The sequence below is a fragment of the Lissotriton helveticus genome, chromosome 5_1 (genome assembly GCF_964261635.1).
Source record: "Lissotriton helveticus chromosome 5_1, aLisHel1.1, whole genome shotgun sequence".
Classification (NCBI taxonomy): domain Eukaryota; kingdom Metazoa; phylum Chordata; class Amphibia; order Caudata; family Salamandridae; genus Lissotriton; species Lissotriton helveticus.
In genome coordinates, this window is record NC_136065.1 from 305493542 (window position 1) to 305510936 (window position 17395).

General features: G+C 47.0%; 1 protein-coding gene across 2 annotated transcripts in view; it reads left to right on the top strand.

The window, feature by feature from the left end:
- Positions 1-9593, top strand: part of GPR157 (G protein-coupled receptor 157) — an 86467-nt gene extending 76874 nt beyond the window's left edge. The window contains exons 5-6 of one of the 2 annotated variants that reach the window (XM_078642304.1): positions 1056-1280; positions 8448-9593. In XM_078642304.1, the coding sequence (XP_078498430.1) occupies positions 1056-1262 (207 nt within the window). In that variant the 3' untranslated portion in view covers positions 1263-1280; positions 8448-9593. Of the gene's footprint in view, positions 1-1055; positions 2451-8447 lie in introns of those variants that run through there. The other variant, XM_078642303.1, reaches the window with a different exon arrangement.
- The last annotated feature ends 7802 nt before the right edge of the window (positions 9594-17395 follow it).

Here is a 17395-nt window from a genome sequence, read left to right on the forward strand (position 1 = left end):
TTTCGGTGTGGTCTCTGTGTAGGGCAGTACGCACTAACACTTAACACGGGTTGCTACCTTGGTTTAGTTCCTGCACTGAGGATTTGACTCACTGTTGCCCAGTCACTGTTGCCTCTAGACAGTTCCTAAAGAGGCAGCCCCCTCATCCATACTCCTTGACCCTGTACTGTCTCAGTCACTTGAAGTGGCAAATTATGGGAGGCCCCATTGTTCACAGAACACTGACTCTACAAGCAGATCCTGTTGTGCAGCTACTGCAAGTGCCTATTCAGGTGACGGTGCCAGGTCTGCGTGCAGTGAAGAGCCCGATGAGCAGGACGCGGGTGCATATAGTTCTAGAGCTTGCAGGAGTTCATGGCTAAGCAGTGTCTACAGACCTCAGCAGCGACCAGGGCTCAAGGGACCGCACGTGTGTATACCAGCAGGTTGGAGTTGAAGTGGCCAAAGGAGAGCACACCAGCAGCCATGGTTCTAGGCCTCACAGGAGTGTCAGGCCAGCAATGCCTGCCAGTATCACTTGAAGTAAAGCTCTGGAGCCTCCGTGTGTGTGCCATGCTGCACTTGATGTTGGCAGCAGGAGCTACAGGGCTCACTGGCATGCAGATGTGTGATACCTGCCAGTGCCTAAAGATGCAATGGTGCTCTAGGGCTTTTTGGAAAGTGTGGCATTGTGTGTCTTGGGGTGGAAGCAGACTAAAAGGCTCAGGGGCTTATATGAACCCTTAGTGTCACTTGATCTGAGGGTCTGTGGCCTGCAGGAGTCTTGCTTACAGATTTATGTATTTTGCAGGACCTTATGAACTATGTATTAATTCATTCATTTCTTTATGTACTGCATGTTGAAAGGCTGATTCTGGGTTTATTCCTTGGAATGCTTGAAGGCATGTATGCCCTGTATTAGCACTTTTATTTAAAAATAAAAGTATTTTGTAGCTTCTGCAGCATCTGTTCATCTACTCCGAGGAACATAATATGTGTAGCAGTTACTTTTCCAATCAAATGAGTCAATAATAATGGCTTTATGTCAATAAATGTCATATCCATTATTTTTGCAGGGCATTGGGAACACCTTCCAAGGTGGTGCTAACTGCATCATGTTCGTGCTGTGCACGGCAGTGGTGCGCCGGCGGCTGTTCTCCTGCGCCTGCTGTCGCCTTCTCCCCTGCAAACGGTGGTTTGCACCTTCCACGCCGGACCCAGCGCCCGCATGCATCGCAGAACCAGAGGACTTGTTGCAAGGCCAGCAGCCTGGCAGAGCTTGAGCGTGCAGCCACTGGAGGGTTAGTATTGGCCCAGGCAAGACTGTACCTGTTAAAATGTGAGTTATTAGAGCTTATAAAGAGATATGGGGTGAACTAACCCTGTCACCTTCTCAACTTTTGTGATTTCAAGCTAATAGTGTGTGGCGAGCATGAGGCTGAGCAAATCACTATTGGATGCCCTGTGCTAGTGGCTGTCGGTAAGTTTTTACAGGGAATGGGGTGGGGGGTACACATGTAGACGTACACCTCACTCACACCTAAGGTCAGCCAATGAGGGAAGGCAGCAGCCTCCACTCATCACCGAGTGGAATGGGGTCAGTGAGACTGCTGAACCCACTCCACTCTGTGACGAGGTGTCACTGATTGACACTCAACCCTGGGCACTTCAGAGCTTAGAACTAAAGCGCCCAGGCCCGAGGCAATCGGTTGCCCTCCCCCTTGTCATGGGGGAGGGGGAGGCCTCGAGGCACTTTTGCCAGGCGAGGACGTCACACCTACAGGGCTGTGAAAATCTCATCCCGGCAAAGTTCAGCTCAGGCAGCCGGGAGCCTGCAAATATCTTAGTTGCAGCTTTCCATCTTGGCTCCATCTTGGCTACAGGTTTCGGCCCTGGATGCCACCTCCTCTCCTGGCTTGCGGTCGCCAAATCTAGTTTTGCTCCTCTCCATAAAACCTTTGTGTGCACCATGAAAGAACTCTTATTGATCTCTTTTTTACAAAATGTACAACACTGCACAACTAACATTGACCGTCCAATAGGAAATTGCTCTTATATTGGCAACATCGCAGGGTTAGCTTCTTTATGCTTAGCTGAAAACAAAGCAAGACAACTCTACCAACCTTTAGACATGCCAAGGTGCTATGGTGTGGAAGAGGTGTGGCGCAGCAGCCAGGGTGCCTGACTCTGGACCACGGGGTTCACGGTTCGATCATCTGGCAGGTTAGCCCAGCACCATGTGACTCTGGGCAATAGCTCTCTTAATCTTCCCGACGGCCCCCAGCCCCGGGACACCTCTCTGGAGGTAGCTGTGCGCTTAACAAATGCTAGTATTTCATTTAATTTATTATGAAATTCATGTGGACACCTGACCAGCCAGGGTATGGTCAAACTATTGTATGCTTATTGATAGGTAGACACAAACTATACTTTAGTTTCACCAGATGGAAATAAAAAATCTATTTTGAGAATATTAGTGTTGGTTCTGTCTAAATTGCCCTCTTTCCGAGGTAGTTGGCATGTCTATGTTGTAAGTGGAAGTGTTTGGTGATAGTCATCCGGCAGGTACAGAAAAGTAGTGAAATTTGCTTCAGGTTTAATTGTTGGCAAAATTCAACTGTTGGTACTGGACGATGGTAGGTTTCTTCTGCTTATAGAACTGGTAGCGTGTCGGGCATCCAGGCCCCAGGACTTGCCTCGAACCCCGGCCTCCGGACTCTTTAGGCAGGTTTCTACTGAACACTTAAGTTGGCATGGGCAGCAGTAGAAGAATACTGTGTTGGGCACCACATCACTCATTCAGTTTGATTTACTTTGAGCCTTTGGGCGCCTTTTCTTTTGAACTGAATACCGTTTTCCCTAACAGGCGATGGCATGTTGGTGATATAGAATACTAAATAAAAACAAGTATTGACAATGCCAATCAGTCTCATTCACGTTTACATACCAGTGACACGGATTGGATTTGCCAGAACTTGTTTATAGTAGTCTTCATTGTCTGTCAAGGTTGATGTTGAAGCTTCCACATTTCTACTGCAGTTTTTCTAATGGCCACTAGGAAGCACTGAAATGCAACAAACTGTTGCTTCAACATGAGTTTATCCTCCTAGGTACAGTGCTGCGTTTGTAGCAGGACAAAATGACAAATCTACTGACAGTGAAACCAAAAAGCTCCTGTGGCTGGGTCATAAGTGAGGAAAGCCACAACTACCAGCAAGACAACTGAGTATTGTATCAGTTGGAGCTGCCTGCAGCAAGACTGTAAAAAGGAATTCAGGTTTATGCTGTTCTTGCCAGAGCCTCGTCTCTGGTTACCTTGTGAACTTCAGCCATAGCCATTTATTTAATAAACTTTACATCTTTGGACTGGTAGTGGTTTTGAGCTAAATAATAGACCTGAGAGCTAGAAGTCAACTTTAAGTCTAAAGGGTGCTCCATCTATTGCCTAATTCGGTTTCGGTTTAAATACTTTATTTCGGTCAAGAACCATAAAAACAACCCAGAATAGAAAACCGATTGTGATATTAATCAAATAAATGCATACTAAGATTTTCAGATAAAAGAGCCACAATGTTGTGTAGGTTGGATAAAAGCTGTGATCGAGGTCAACAATTTAAAAACAAAGCTATCTAAAAACATTGGTTTGTTATAAGATTCAAGATTTATTGACAAAGTGTTTGTGAGTCAGTCAGCTAGATCAAAATGTACAATAGCAGCTATTATAATTATAGTCAATTCCGTACTCAGTTTTTAGCTTCTGACATCTGCATAAGTATTCTGGCACGAATAGGCCTGATTCCTTCTAAAAATGTGGCTGTAGAAAAGAGCACACAAGACAGTGTCCGACCTCCAGATGTGCAGGGCTTGTCTATGGAGCCGTATTCCAAGAAGTCTACACAGGGGTACTATCCAGCATCTCCGTTGTCTGGACTACACAGCAGAAAAGCAGGTGTGCATCTGTCTCCTGAACTGCTCCGCAGGCCAGACAAGCTGCACTACTCTCTGGGAGAGATCTCTATTTACAGGTGAAAGATGCGAGTGGCAGAGTACGCAGTCTGAATTGTATGTATAAAGATCCGGTGAATGGCGGCTCAATCTCATCCAAATAGGTTTCAAACCTTGGCTCATATTTGTGGCCATCTGTCTCCTGAACTGCTCCGCAGGGCATCATTTGATGTTAGAGGGGCTATTGATGAATGGTATCGCAGTGGATCTCAAAACCTTGCTGATGTTCGGACTGGACTGTTCCCATGGGGCACAGGGTCAGCGCTGATTTGCATATCGCCATTGTCTAACCCAGGGTGGTGTGGAGTGGAAAAACGATGGATTTGGGCCCAGATCTTTGGACTGGGGTGAATGTGTGACATTGATCCACATTCTGTCCATCATTGTTGTGTTTGCAGGTACCGCTCTAAGTGTACTGGGGATGCTCAGACGTGAGTCCCAGGCACTCCACACCACTGGAATCAAGCTAGCCGGGCTGATGAGAGGTGTTACCTCGAAACCGGTCCGGTCCTCGGATGCTTGTTTCCGTTCTAGGAAGGACATGGCTTTTGTAGTTCGGACTGGACTGTTCCCATGGGGCACAGGGTCAGCGCTGATTTGCATATCGCCATTGTCTAACCCAGGGTGGTGTGGAGTGGAAAAACGATGGATTTGGGCCCAGATCTTTGGACTGGGGTGAATGTGTGACATTGATCCACATTTTGTCCATCATTGTTGTGTTTGCAGGTACCGCTCTAAGTGTACTGGGGATGCTCAGACGTGAGTCCCAGGCACTCCACACCACTGGAATCAAGCTAGCCGGGCTGATGAGAGGTGTTACCTCGAAACCGGTCCGGTCCTCGGATGCTTGTTTCCGTTCTGGGAAGGACATGGCTTTTGTAGTTCGGACTGGACTGTTCCCATGGGGCACAGGGTCAGCGCTGATTTGCATATCGCCATTGTCTAACCCAGGGTGGTGTGGAGTGGAAAAACGATGGATTTGGGCCCAGATCTTTGGACTGGGGTGAATGTGTGACATTGATCCACATTCTGTCCATCATTGTTGTGTTTGCAGGTACCGCTCTAAGTGTACTGGGGATGCTCAGACGTGAGTCCCAGGCACTCCACACCACTGGAATCAAGCTAGCCGGGCTGATGAGAGGTGTTACCTCGAAACCGGTCCGGTCCTCGGATGCTTGTTTCCGTTCTGGGAAGGACATGGCTTTTGTAGTTCGGACTGGACTGTTCCCATGGGGCACAGGGTCAGCGCTGATTTGCATATCGCCATTGTCTAACCCAGGGTGGTGTGGAGTGGAAAAACGATGGATTTGGGCCCAGATCTTTGGACTGGGGTGAATGTGTGACATTGATCCACATTCTGTCCATCATTGTTGTGTTTGCAGGTACCGCTCTAAGTGTACTGGGGATGCTCAGACGTGAGTCCCAGGCACTCCACACCACTGGAATCAAGCTAGCCGGGCTGATGAGAGGTGTTACCTCGAAACCGGTCCGGTCCTCGGATGCTTGTTTCCGTTCTGGGAAGGACATGGCTTTTGTAGTTCGGACTGGACTGTTCCCATGGGGCACAGGGTCAGCGCTGATTTGCATATCGCCATTGTCTAACCCAGGGTGGTGTGGAGTGGAAAAACGATGGATTTGGGCCCAGATCTTTGGACTGGGGTGAATGTGTGACATTGATCCACATTCTGTCCATCATTGTTGTGTTTGCAGGTACCGCTCTAAGTGTACTGGGGATGCTCAGACGTGAGTCCCAGGCACTCCACACCACTGGAATCAAGCTAGCCGGGCTGATGAGAGGTGTTACCTCGAAACCGGTCCGGTCCTCGGATGCTTGTTTCCGTTCTGGGAAGGACATGGCTTTTGTAGTTCGGACTGGACTGTTCCCATGGGGCACAGGGTCAGCGCTGATTTGCATATCGCCATTGTCTAACCCAGGGTGGTGTGGAGTGGAAAAACGATGGATTTGGGCCCAGATCTTTGGACTGGGGTGAATGTGTGACATTGATCCACATTCTGTCCATCATTGTTGTGTTTGCAGGTACCGCTCTAAGTGTACTGGGGATGCTCAGACGTGAGTCCCAGGCACTCCACACCACTGGAATCAAGCTAGCCGGGCTGATGAGAGGTGTTACCTCGAAACCGGTCCGGTCCTCGGATGCTTGTTTCCGTTCTGGGAAGGACATGGATTTTGTAGTTCGGACTGGACTGTTCCCATGGGGCACAGGGTCAGCGCTGATTTGCATATCGCCATTGTCTAACCCAGGGTGGTGTGGAGTGGAAAAACGATGGATTTGGGCCCAGATCTTTGGACTGGGGTGAATGTGTGACATTGATCCACATTCTGTCCATCATTGTTGTGTTTGCAGGTACCGCTCTAAGTGTACTGGGGATGCTCAGACGTGAGTCCCAGGCACTCCACACCACTGGAATCAAGCTAGCCGGGCTGATGAGAGGTGTTACCTCGAAACCGGTCCGGTCCTCGGATGCTTGTTTCCGTTCTGGGAAGGACATGGCTTTTGTAGTTCGGACTGGACTGTTCCCATGGGGCACAGGGTCAGCGCTGATTTGCATATCGCCATTGTCTAACCCAGGGTGGTGTGGAGTGGAAAAACGATGGATTTGGGCCCAGATCTTTGGACTGGGGTGAATGTGTGACATTGATCCACATTCTGTCCATCATTGTTGTGTTTGCAGGTACCGCTCTAAGTGTACTGGGGATGCTCAGACGTGAGTCCCAGGCACTCCACACCACTGGAATCAAGCTAGCCGGGCTGATGAGAGGTGTTACCTCGAAACCGGTCCGGTCCTCGGATGCTTGTTTCCGTTCTGGGAAGGACATGGCTTTTGTAGTTCGGACTGGACTGTTCCCAGGGGGCACAGGGTCAGCGCTGATTTGCATATCGCCATTGTCTAACCCAGGGTGGTGTGGAGTGGAAAAACGATGGATTTGGGCCCAGATCTTTGGACTGGGGTGAATGTGTGACATTGATCCACATTCTGTCCATCATTGTTGTGTTTGCAGTCATCGAACAAAAGAGCATTCTAGAATGTCTATTCTTGCATTTTTTTTAGATATAAGACTGGGCAAGGGGAACTGTTTTCTTTTTTATTTGCATTTGCAAACATCTGGAATACTTGTGAAAACGTGTATGCTAACTCTGCTCATTTGCCTACTCAGTGCAGGCACAGTGGCCTTTGCTTCCATTATTTGTGAACTAATGCACCGTGATCACAAACATTATATTAGTGCATCGTTGGTGCTTGTGTACTGGACTTTTGGTTTGTGCTTAAATGAAAAAATACTGCTGTATGAAAATTCACCAAACTAAAGAAAGGCCCCAAATGAAGCAAGCAATACGAGCCTGCAAAATGTGGTGACTTTCATTCAGTGGTTTTTGTGTTCCTCATTCAGAAACTCGCCGATGGAGACTCTATTTTATTTGGAAAAAAGTAACAAGATCTAGGACTTCTGTTATAACTTTTGACTCCTTTGACCAATCCACACCAAATCTGACAAAATGATAGGTTGAATTGTGATTCTAATTTTCCCCAAGTGAAGTTCAAGTTAGTCAAAGGGTTCCAGAGTAGAGTTATCCAGGGTGCAAAAATGTGGTGTCAACTTCATGGTGTCTTGGTTAAAATTATAGCTGGCATTCAAATTATTGGTGTATTCTTGGAAGTACGGATAGCCCCATTTTTTTCAGGGAGCAGAGGATTCCTTGAGGATACTTGGGTGAGTTCCTTTAGTTAGCTGGCTCTGGAGACCCACTGTGATAAATGGGGCCGAAGCTGCAACAGCATTTCTTCAACTTATTTTGTACTCTGAGCACAAAGCCCTGTTTGTTCTTGACTGTTCACTTGTGATGTGTGAAGGCTAGAGAGGGCGGGAGGGAGACTTCTCTGCATGGAGGTAGCTTCTAACTCTGGGGAGTGGCCACAGACTCATGTAACCTGGGCACTTTTCCTCCCTTTGTCGGGGGACTCTTGAGCCACACCCCAAGCAGACATCTCCGCGCCATTTATAGTTTATACTTGAGTGATCTGTCCCCATGCACCCCCACCACCCCCAGTGAAGAAACCAAAATGCACAGGACAATATATACAATTACTGCAGAGTTTTGCTTCAGTTTGCCAGAAAGACTGTCGATTGTTTTAAGCTTTTGATGAGTCGAAGCGATTTTCACTCGTACTTCTCCGTCTCTGTGGAAACCTGTTTCATGTGCTCCCAAACCTGGTATGAGGTACATCGGGGTGTGTCTCTGCAATAGGGCAGATGTGGTTGAGGGTGACTTAGCTATTGGTTATTAGTACACTGAGTTAGTACACTGGTCAGACTTGCAGGAGGTAGCCTCAGGTTTGTTGAATGCATAGCAAGGTTGGTTGCAGGTACATAAACATGTTGCAGGCAGGAGACTAAATGCTCACAGGCACTGCAGTAATCTCTCTTCTCTGTTGTTTGACAGGTCTTTCTTCGGAGGTTGTGACGGTCCGCTGCCTGTCTCTGCCCAGACTCCAACAACGAGCTGCCCTCTGTATCTCTTGAAAGAAATTGACTGAGTGACTATTTTCAGCTTGTACCTGACTGACCAGCAACCACTGGTGTCTCCCTGGACTCTTTTGCCAGCGATTACGTGCCTTTGCCGGACCTCTTCTCCAAAGGGGCGTGTCCACAGATGAGACGAAACATGCTGGATGGACTCTTTGGCCACAGAGAACCGCCCTGGATGCTTCTCTCCGTTCCCTGATGTGTCTCACCCTACACTCGTCACTGATATACCTCATCGATGAGCGGCGCCACAGCTCGTCGCCGATGGGCCTCGCCAACATGCCTCACCTCACACGCCTCTTGAAGTGCCCCACTTTGAGCTCCTCACAGAACACGACTCAACATGAGTTCTTCACTCCGTTAGAGATGCGCCCACAATGGGCTAACATGCACCTCAGACGTGCCTCACCTTTAGCCCCTCATGGAAAAGCCTCATCTTGAGTTCTTTACAAAAGTGCCTCATTTAGAGCTTTGCACACCATGGACTCAAGTTGTGCTCCTCACACAAGTGCCTCCTATTGAGCTCCGACCATAAGAGCCTCACTGTGAGTTCTTCACAGAAGTGCCTCACTTGAAGCTCCACATAATGACGTCACATGGTGCTCCTGACAGAAGCATGTTATCGACCCTGTACCCCTGCACCTCACCTGACTCGTCGCCTTCCTCATACCTGCAGTGTGCACTTTTACACATATATGCATAAGCCCGGCTCCATACTGGCCATGTCATTTTCCTGGTGGGTAGGGGGATGGGCCTCGTTTACTAGATCTATGGTCGTCCCCATAATACATCATTTCATCACTACGTTTCCATGTCCGTGCACCTGCTCCATGGTGTTTCAGGCCCCCTTGTTTCACCTGTGGATGGTGTTGTCAAAATGACTAATTTAACCCGCTGCATGTGCTCCACGTGGACTTCCCATTCACCTGTTCTTGACCCACTATGTCTTGAACCCCTGATTTACTTGCTGTTCGATTTCCTGAACCAATTGGTTTATCTGCTGCTGGTTTTCCCTGGTTCTACCTGCACCCAGTGTTTACTGGTTACTCGTGATATGGGCCCACCCGTTGACTTGCTGCTCAGGCACCCCGAGCCCACGCGTTGACCACTCATACTCCCTCGGGCATCTCTTGTCCTATCCCTGTCTGCCTGCTGGTCTCGTTACCCACTTGTGGCCGACCCCCTCCGCGTGTCCTGTGTCATGGGTCACAGCTGCCTTAGTTCCCATGTTTAGGCTCTCTTTCACCAGCTGCTTTCACCCTTACTAGTCCAAAAACAGAATCCCCCAAATTGAGCCAAAAGGGACTGGGTAGGTGAACAAATGAAAGGCAAAAAAATCCCTTTTGTGCTGAATCTTATTTTATCAACTTGTAGTCAAACAAAGTGCACTGTACCAGAAGCAGACCAAGAATAGTATTAATCTAAAAAACAAACATGATTCTATATCCTATATTTAACAATATTTGTATAATAAAAAATTGTCAATACATCCATAAAATGCTCATCTCTAATTTAGTACTTAATAGAAACAGTAATAGTATGTATCGGCATAATTCTATTTTTGTATCATACGTACATAATTGTACTCTGATAAACCATATGCATACACAAGTACAAATACAATCTACAACCTTTATTCAAATATTTAATGTACTAATCAAAAAACAAGTGTTGACGCGGCGTTTCGGCGATGGCGTTTCGTCTCCGGAGACCGATTTGATAAGCTGCCGAAACGCAGCATCGACACTTGTTTTTATTTCAATTTAAATAAAGGTTTTAGATTTTTTTATGTGATAGAGATCCTTATGCAAAAATAAAAATTATTTACATGAATTAGCATTTACATTGTATTTGTACTTGCGTATGTGTATGGTTTGTCAGAGTAGGATTATGTACATATGATAAAAAATATATATTTTTTAATTCATGCTGATACATACTACTTCTTTTTCTATTAAGTACTACATTAGAGATGAGCATTTTATGAATGTATTGACATCAATTTTTATAATAAAAATATTTTTAAATATAGGATATAGAATCATGTTTTTTAGATTAATACTATTCTTGGTCTGCTTCTGGTACAATGCATTTTGTTTAACTACAGATTGACAAAATAAGATTCAGCACAAAATGGATCTTTTTGTTTTTAATTTATTCACCCTTACTAGACTAGGTCAGTTGAGCCCTGTCACGAGCTTTTCAAGTAATGTGCATTTTACACTCCATCAAAAGTTTTCTTCTTTACATTGGTTGTAGAAGGTGTGGCGTTCTTTCTCCGTTTCATTATTTTGTATCTCTGTTAATTAAATCTCAGGGCTGAACTCCATCACTTGCTTTACACTAGCCTTAGTCTTAATTGGCATCCAATGTCTTTAATAATCCTTGCATTCTCCTGCCATCTAGTGGTTTTATGTGGAATCTTAAATGTTTAGAAACCCAACCTGTGAACAAGGCTCATGATTGTAGTAAACCTCTCGATATGGACCCAGGATTATTGTCAGATAGCCAGCCTTTTTTAGATTTCTCTTGTCATCATCGTGATTGGTTATGGGAATCAGCCGCACACAATTTTTTTGCCTTTATCAGAACATGAACAGAAATTCGGGAGACTTTCCTGCAGTCATCAGCATGCATGGCATGTTTTCATTCATGTGTCACACACACCACCACCACCTCCACCACCACCTCCACCACCACCTCCACCTCCACCTCCACCTCCTCCTCCTCCTCCTCCTCGTACTCCTCCTCCTCCTCCTCGTACTCCTCCTCCTCCTCCTCGTACTCCTCCTCCTTGTATTCCTCCTCCTCCTCCTCGTACTCCTCCTCCTTGTACTCCTCCTCCTCGTACTCCTCCTACTCGTACTACTCCTCCTCCTCGTACTCCTCCTCCTCCTCGTACTCCTCCTCCTCGTACTCCTCCTCCTCATACTCCTCCTCCTCGCACTCCTCCACCTCGTACTCCTCCTCCTCGTACTCCTCCTCCTCGTACTCCTCCTCCTCGTACTCCTCCTCCTCGTACTCCTCCTCCTCGTACTCCTCCTCCTCGTACTCCTCCTCCTCGTACTCCTCCTCCTCGTACTCCTCCTCCTCGTACTCCTCCTACTCATACTGCTCCTCCTCCTCCTCCTCGTACTCCCCCTCCTCGTACTCCTCCTCCTCGTACTCCTCCTCCTCGTACTCGTACTACTCCTCCTCCTCGTACTGCTCCTCCTCCTCCTTGTACTCTTCCTCCTCGTACTCCTCCTCCTCGTACTCCTCCTCCTCGTACTCCTCCTCCTCATACTCCTCCTCCTCCTCATACTCCTCCTCCTCCTCGTACTCCTTCTCGTACTCCTCCTCCTTGTACTCTTACTCGTACTCCTCCTCCTCGTACTCCTACTCGTACTACTCCTCGTTCTCCTCCTCATACTCCTCCTCCTCCTCGTACTCCTACTCGTACTCCTCCTCCTCCTCGTACTCCTACTCGTACTACTCATACTCCTCCTCCTCGTACTCCTCCTCCTTGTATTCCTCCTCCTCCTCGTACCCCTCCTTCTCATACTCCTCCTACTCGTACTCTTCCTCCTCCTCAACCTCCTCCTCCTCCTCCTCCTCGTACTCCTCCTCCTCCTCGAACTCCTCCTCCTCGAACTCCTCCTCCTCGTACTCCTCCTCCTCCTCCTCAACCTCCTCCTCCTCGTACTCGTACTACTCCTCCTCGTCGTACTGCTCCTCCTCCTCGTACTCCTCCTCATACTCTTCCTCCTCGTACTCTTCCTACTCTTCCTCCTCGTACTCTTCCTACTCGTACTCTTCCTCCTCGTACTCTTCCTCCTCGTACTCTTCCTCCTCGTACTCTTCCTCCTCGTACTCTTCCTCCTCGTACTCTTCCTCCTCGTACTCTTCCTCCTCGTACTCCTACTTGTACTACTCATACTACTCGTTCTCCTCCTCCTCCTCGTACTCGTACTCGTACTCGTACTACTCATACTCCTTGTACTCCTACTCGTACTCCTCCTACTACTACTCCTCGTACTCCTACTCCTACTCCTACCTAGTAACTTGAACTTCCCGCGTGGGGGTGCTGATTTGATAATTTTTGCGTCAGTTCTCGCCTATCCCTGCGTTGTTCCCTTCTGTATCTCAAATCTATGTCACGAGCACTGGGGGCGTGGCTTCCTTAGTATATGCTAATGAAGTCTGCATATACGATCTCCATCGTTGACCGGTGGCTGGTGCCTCGACTGGATGCCTTCACCTCACTACATTATTAAGCAAACTTGAATCGTGACAGCTTCGCCCACTCAGTCGAAAGTGCGGTCAAGCAATTTTCATTCACCAATATTCCACGTATGATCTGTGCTCCTGCTTCCTGGACCTGCCACGCGCATATTGCGGTTGTGGCCTGGGAAGCACGTGGAGAGTGCTGGGCGTTCCCATCGTTGATGTCTCTGGTGTTGGGGCTGAGTACTTTGGCTTTAGTGTTAGTACAACCTTCTGCGCCCTTGGATGTTCGGGGATCTATTCACGGGAGGAATCTGGTGAGAGGGGCGACAAAAGAGGCTGCAAGCCTGCTCCTTATAGACTGTTTCGAAGATGCTGACCCCATGCGTGGTACTTCGAGGGCTACAGCGTGGGTGGTTAGTGACAGCATCTCACCGCCACAAGATGACGCCCGGCCTTACAGGGCTAGAACTGAAAGTGACGTCATCCAGAGTAGAGGACCTTGTGCAAGTGTTTCTCCATTGAAGCCCTTCTGGTTCCACCTGGTCTATCTGACCACAGGCAGCAAAGTTCAGCTGCCATAGGACCAGGCTCTCCCAGGGGAACAAATGATAAAGGACCCACCCAAACGTCCCACCTACTGTTCTGCTTTTCGCTCCCCATGAGTGCTGACCGGGGGTGTGGTCACCTACATCATCGTTGCTGTGGGCAGTAACACTCGTATGACCACAGGCTCTCCAGAGAGAGGGCGGATGCAGAGGGAACCAAGGTGAGCCCCTTCACATCTCTGGCACCTGCACGGCCAGTGGAACTGCCCTCAGGGGTCGTGCTGTCCCAGATTACAGAATGCCTCCCCGAGGATACCGGGCAGAGGGTAAATAACAAATGACGGGCACTGAGCGACTATAACCAGGCAATGCGTTGAAATGACGCCGCGCACGTTTGAAGGCCATCACATTACCGAGTGCAGGCAACCTCTCGCAACCGCTGCTCTTCCTACACAGAATCACTGCAGTGACCTTGATAGGAGTCAAACCAGGCTACTAGACCAAACCCCTGTCAACTTACCTCAGAGATCGGAGTAACACCACCCAGAGGGGTCACCTCCACGCCACCGTGACACCCAGGAGGGGGCTTGTGCCCAAAACATAACAATTGCGAGACATGCTAGAATTCTGAAGGCAGGGGTTTTACTACTCCAGCACAAGCAATCCGCAGAAGTAGGCACTCCTGGGCCCGTCTTTTCAACTGTGCGCAGCCGCAGTGTTTCCTACGGATTTAGAGGTTCAGATTCTTGGTAGCCATCACACCCTCTAGAAAAGTCAATGACTCGCAGGTACCAGGTGTGTGGGAACTTTCTAAACTACTGCACAGAAATAAGATCGTTCCCAAGCCAATGCTTTTATCTTGTCAAATAGGTATTTAGCTTTTAACCAATGCGCCATTTGTTCAACTTCTTAACTTTTTGTGGCCACTTCTGGCAATTAAACAAATTCAGCACTCCCTGGATGCTAGAACAGCTCGGTACCAAATAAAGGCCCTAGATGCATTATTAAACAGCGTGTTCGCCTCGCAGCATGTCAGAATCCAGTCTGTCAAGGTGATGTGTGCTGTGCAGTTGTATACTAACTGAAAGCACAGCACATTCCACAACAGGGAAGGTAGCCATTGCTACACTATGGGGCAGTAAAAATTTACTGAATTATCCAGGGCCGTGACGTGATAAACTGCACTTAAACCATTTACAAGTAATCTTGTTTCAGCTCCATTGCTCGTTGGCTGCCAATGTAGGCTAGGGCAGCATTAAGCAATCTTTTCTCATAAATGGTCTGTGTCTGGTGTTTTCCTGTCCTTTGCAACTGGTTACTACACAGGGCAACGCATGTGAGCCAATCGAATCTCTAAGCTGCAATACAGTTATTTACTTGCAACACTAGATTGACACTTATTGGCTATAGGTTCACAGCCTCCATGTCAGCACAGGTGCATATTATGAAATTAGCTGATTAGGATGCAATGAACTGGTTAAGCAATTTTAAGGGGTGGGATTGGGTTCAATTCTGGGTCGACATTTACTGGTGTATTGATCTGCAAAGACATTCCATCTGTTATCTTGGAAAACATTGATGACAATGCCTTATCCAACCACTAGGTGGCAGTAGCATGTACAACATGTGAATCTGCAACCACTTACAAACTGCAAAACAATGTTGCAGGTAAGCAACTAAGTCTTAGCCAGCACTGCTGTGAGACCTGTACTTGAATCCTACAATGGCACACACGGTTCAGTGAGTAAGGTCTCTGGAAATGCCCCCGCAGTGCCACCTGCCAAGTGTTAACTAATTCTGGTAATAATAAGATCTGTCGCTTGATTCAAATAATCAATATTAAACATGGGCTGTCCCATGCTCTAACTTCCTTACTTCCTCTTAGGTAGCCAGTGTCTGTGGTGCTCCCATGTGAACTGAGCGGTAGTGCAAAAAAAAAGGTCAGCAACAATTGTGAACCTTCCAAAAGCAGAACAGTGTATTCTTGGATGGGTAGAGTTTTACACAGTCCACGTGCACACAGGCTCAGTTCAAGAAACACATTTGTCAGGAGAGTGATGTAACACAGCTATTGCACTATTCCTTCTGTGTGCTTTAATAAACCAGTGCATGCTCTTATATGGCCATTTGCATTCACATAGAAGTGAATAGGCTTTTAAGAGAAAGTAAAGAGGCATCCCGGTAGGTCGTCGGACTGGGGCAGTTTGTCATGTGCGACTTACCCTATTTCTCCCCTATTCTCCTTCTAGAAGCACCAGCCTTCATGCAGACCCCTTGATATCCCCGTATAGATAAAGTCCTCCTGGTTGGAGCTGCGCACTACAGGGTGTGTGTCAAAGTCCTTTGGAGAATGTAGTGCACTGGTGTTTGCACGAAACACTTCCATTCATGGGTGAGCTTTGTGCAAGGTCTGCCTTGAAATCTCTCTTGCGTCCAGTCACAAAAAAGTGATTCCGCACTGGGTACTCTTTCGATATGTGTTGTTTGTCCTTGCTTTCCACAGAGTGTGAATATTTTATACGCGATCATGTTTTGCACTAGTGAATAAAGCACTCTTTAAGAAGAACTTGTGTCTCTGGTTATTCATTGCTATTCGCATTACTGGTGCACTATCTGACTTCAGTGTTATGTTCCTAGGTCATACCGGATGGGGAGAGATAGGGTGTTTGTGATTTGCAAATTCATTGCTGCTCCATACCACACATGGGGCACAAACCCTTTCTTTTAGCTTTGCACAACCTCTATTGGTGCCGAGTGATGTGCTCTTGCCTGTTAGGGAATGGGGACAGAGAGGAAGCTCTGATTTCCAAGAAGTCCAGAAGTCTGACTTGAGCTCACCTCCCTTAAAAAGCAAGTCAGTGAATATTTCAGGAAACAAAAAGTAGTTAATCATGAATGTAGGTATCTTTGTATATTATCCATGTCATGACATTCATTTAGGTGATGTTTCGGAGCACATGGCCTAAACTGTGACCGTACCAGATACCCAGGAAATGACGAAGTCCTGAAGTCCAAAGGATTCATTGAAAGAGTGACCAGGACTGTGAAGATCATAACAGAAGGTCATGGAGAAAACTTCTCACAGAGGTTTTAGATGGAGGTCTTGGGAGAGCTCTTGAATGCACAACTTAGGCAAAGTTCTTGGAGGATGTTCAACAAAGTTATTTGAAAAAGGTCTTGGATTGAGAGGTTTAACAAAGATCTTGGACAGAGAGATTAAACAAAGGTTTTGAACAAAGGTCTTGGATGGATGAGTTGAACAAAGGTACTGAACAAAGGTCATGGATGGAGGGAATCAACAAAGCTATGTACAAAGGTCTTGTATGGATGGGTGGAACAAAGGTATTGGACAAAGATCTTGGATGGAGGGGTTCAACAAAGGTATTGAGCAAAGGCCTTGGATAGAGGAGTTAAACAAAGTATTGAACAAAGTTCTGGGATAAAGGGGTTAAACAAAGGTATGGAACATAGGTCTTGTATAGAGGAGTTAAACAAAGTATTGAACAAAGGTCTGGGATAGAGGGGTTAAACAAAGGTATTGAATACGGTTTGTGAATTTTAAACAACAAACCTGGACAAATATGTTCACTAAGGTCTTAAATGGAGGCATTGAGCTAAGTTATTCAACACTGGTCTTGCATGGAGATCGCGGGGAAAGGTCTTGAATAAGTATCAGGAATAAAAGGCCTTTAACAGAGTTATTGGAAGAAGACTTGCCACAAAGGTCTTGAATGAGGACCATGAACAATGAGGATTGTCTGAGATAAAATTCCTAACTATAGTTCTTGTTACACAATATTGCATGCATGAGTTGAACAAAGATTTTGGCTGAAGAGTTTGAATAAAAACGCTTCTTTTTAAAGACCTGAAGAAACCTGGCAGCCTTCACCTTCATCCATGCAGTGCAGATGTGGGAGCGGTGTGGCCTTCCTTCTTGGCACACAGTGGATGAAGGCTAGATTCTTGTGCTGCCTCCTTTTTTGGCCATGAGTTGCAGTGAATGACACTTATACATCCACTCAGTCTTCAATGCAGATTTCTATATATATATATATATATATATATATAATACTTATTTAAATATCGAACCAAACCATTCACTAGATGAGGT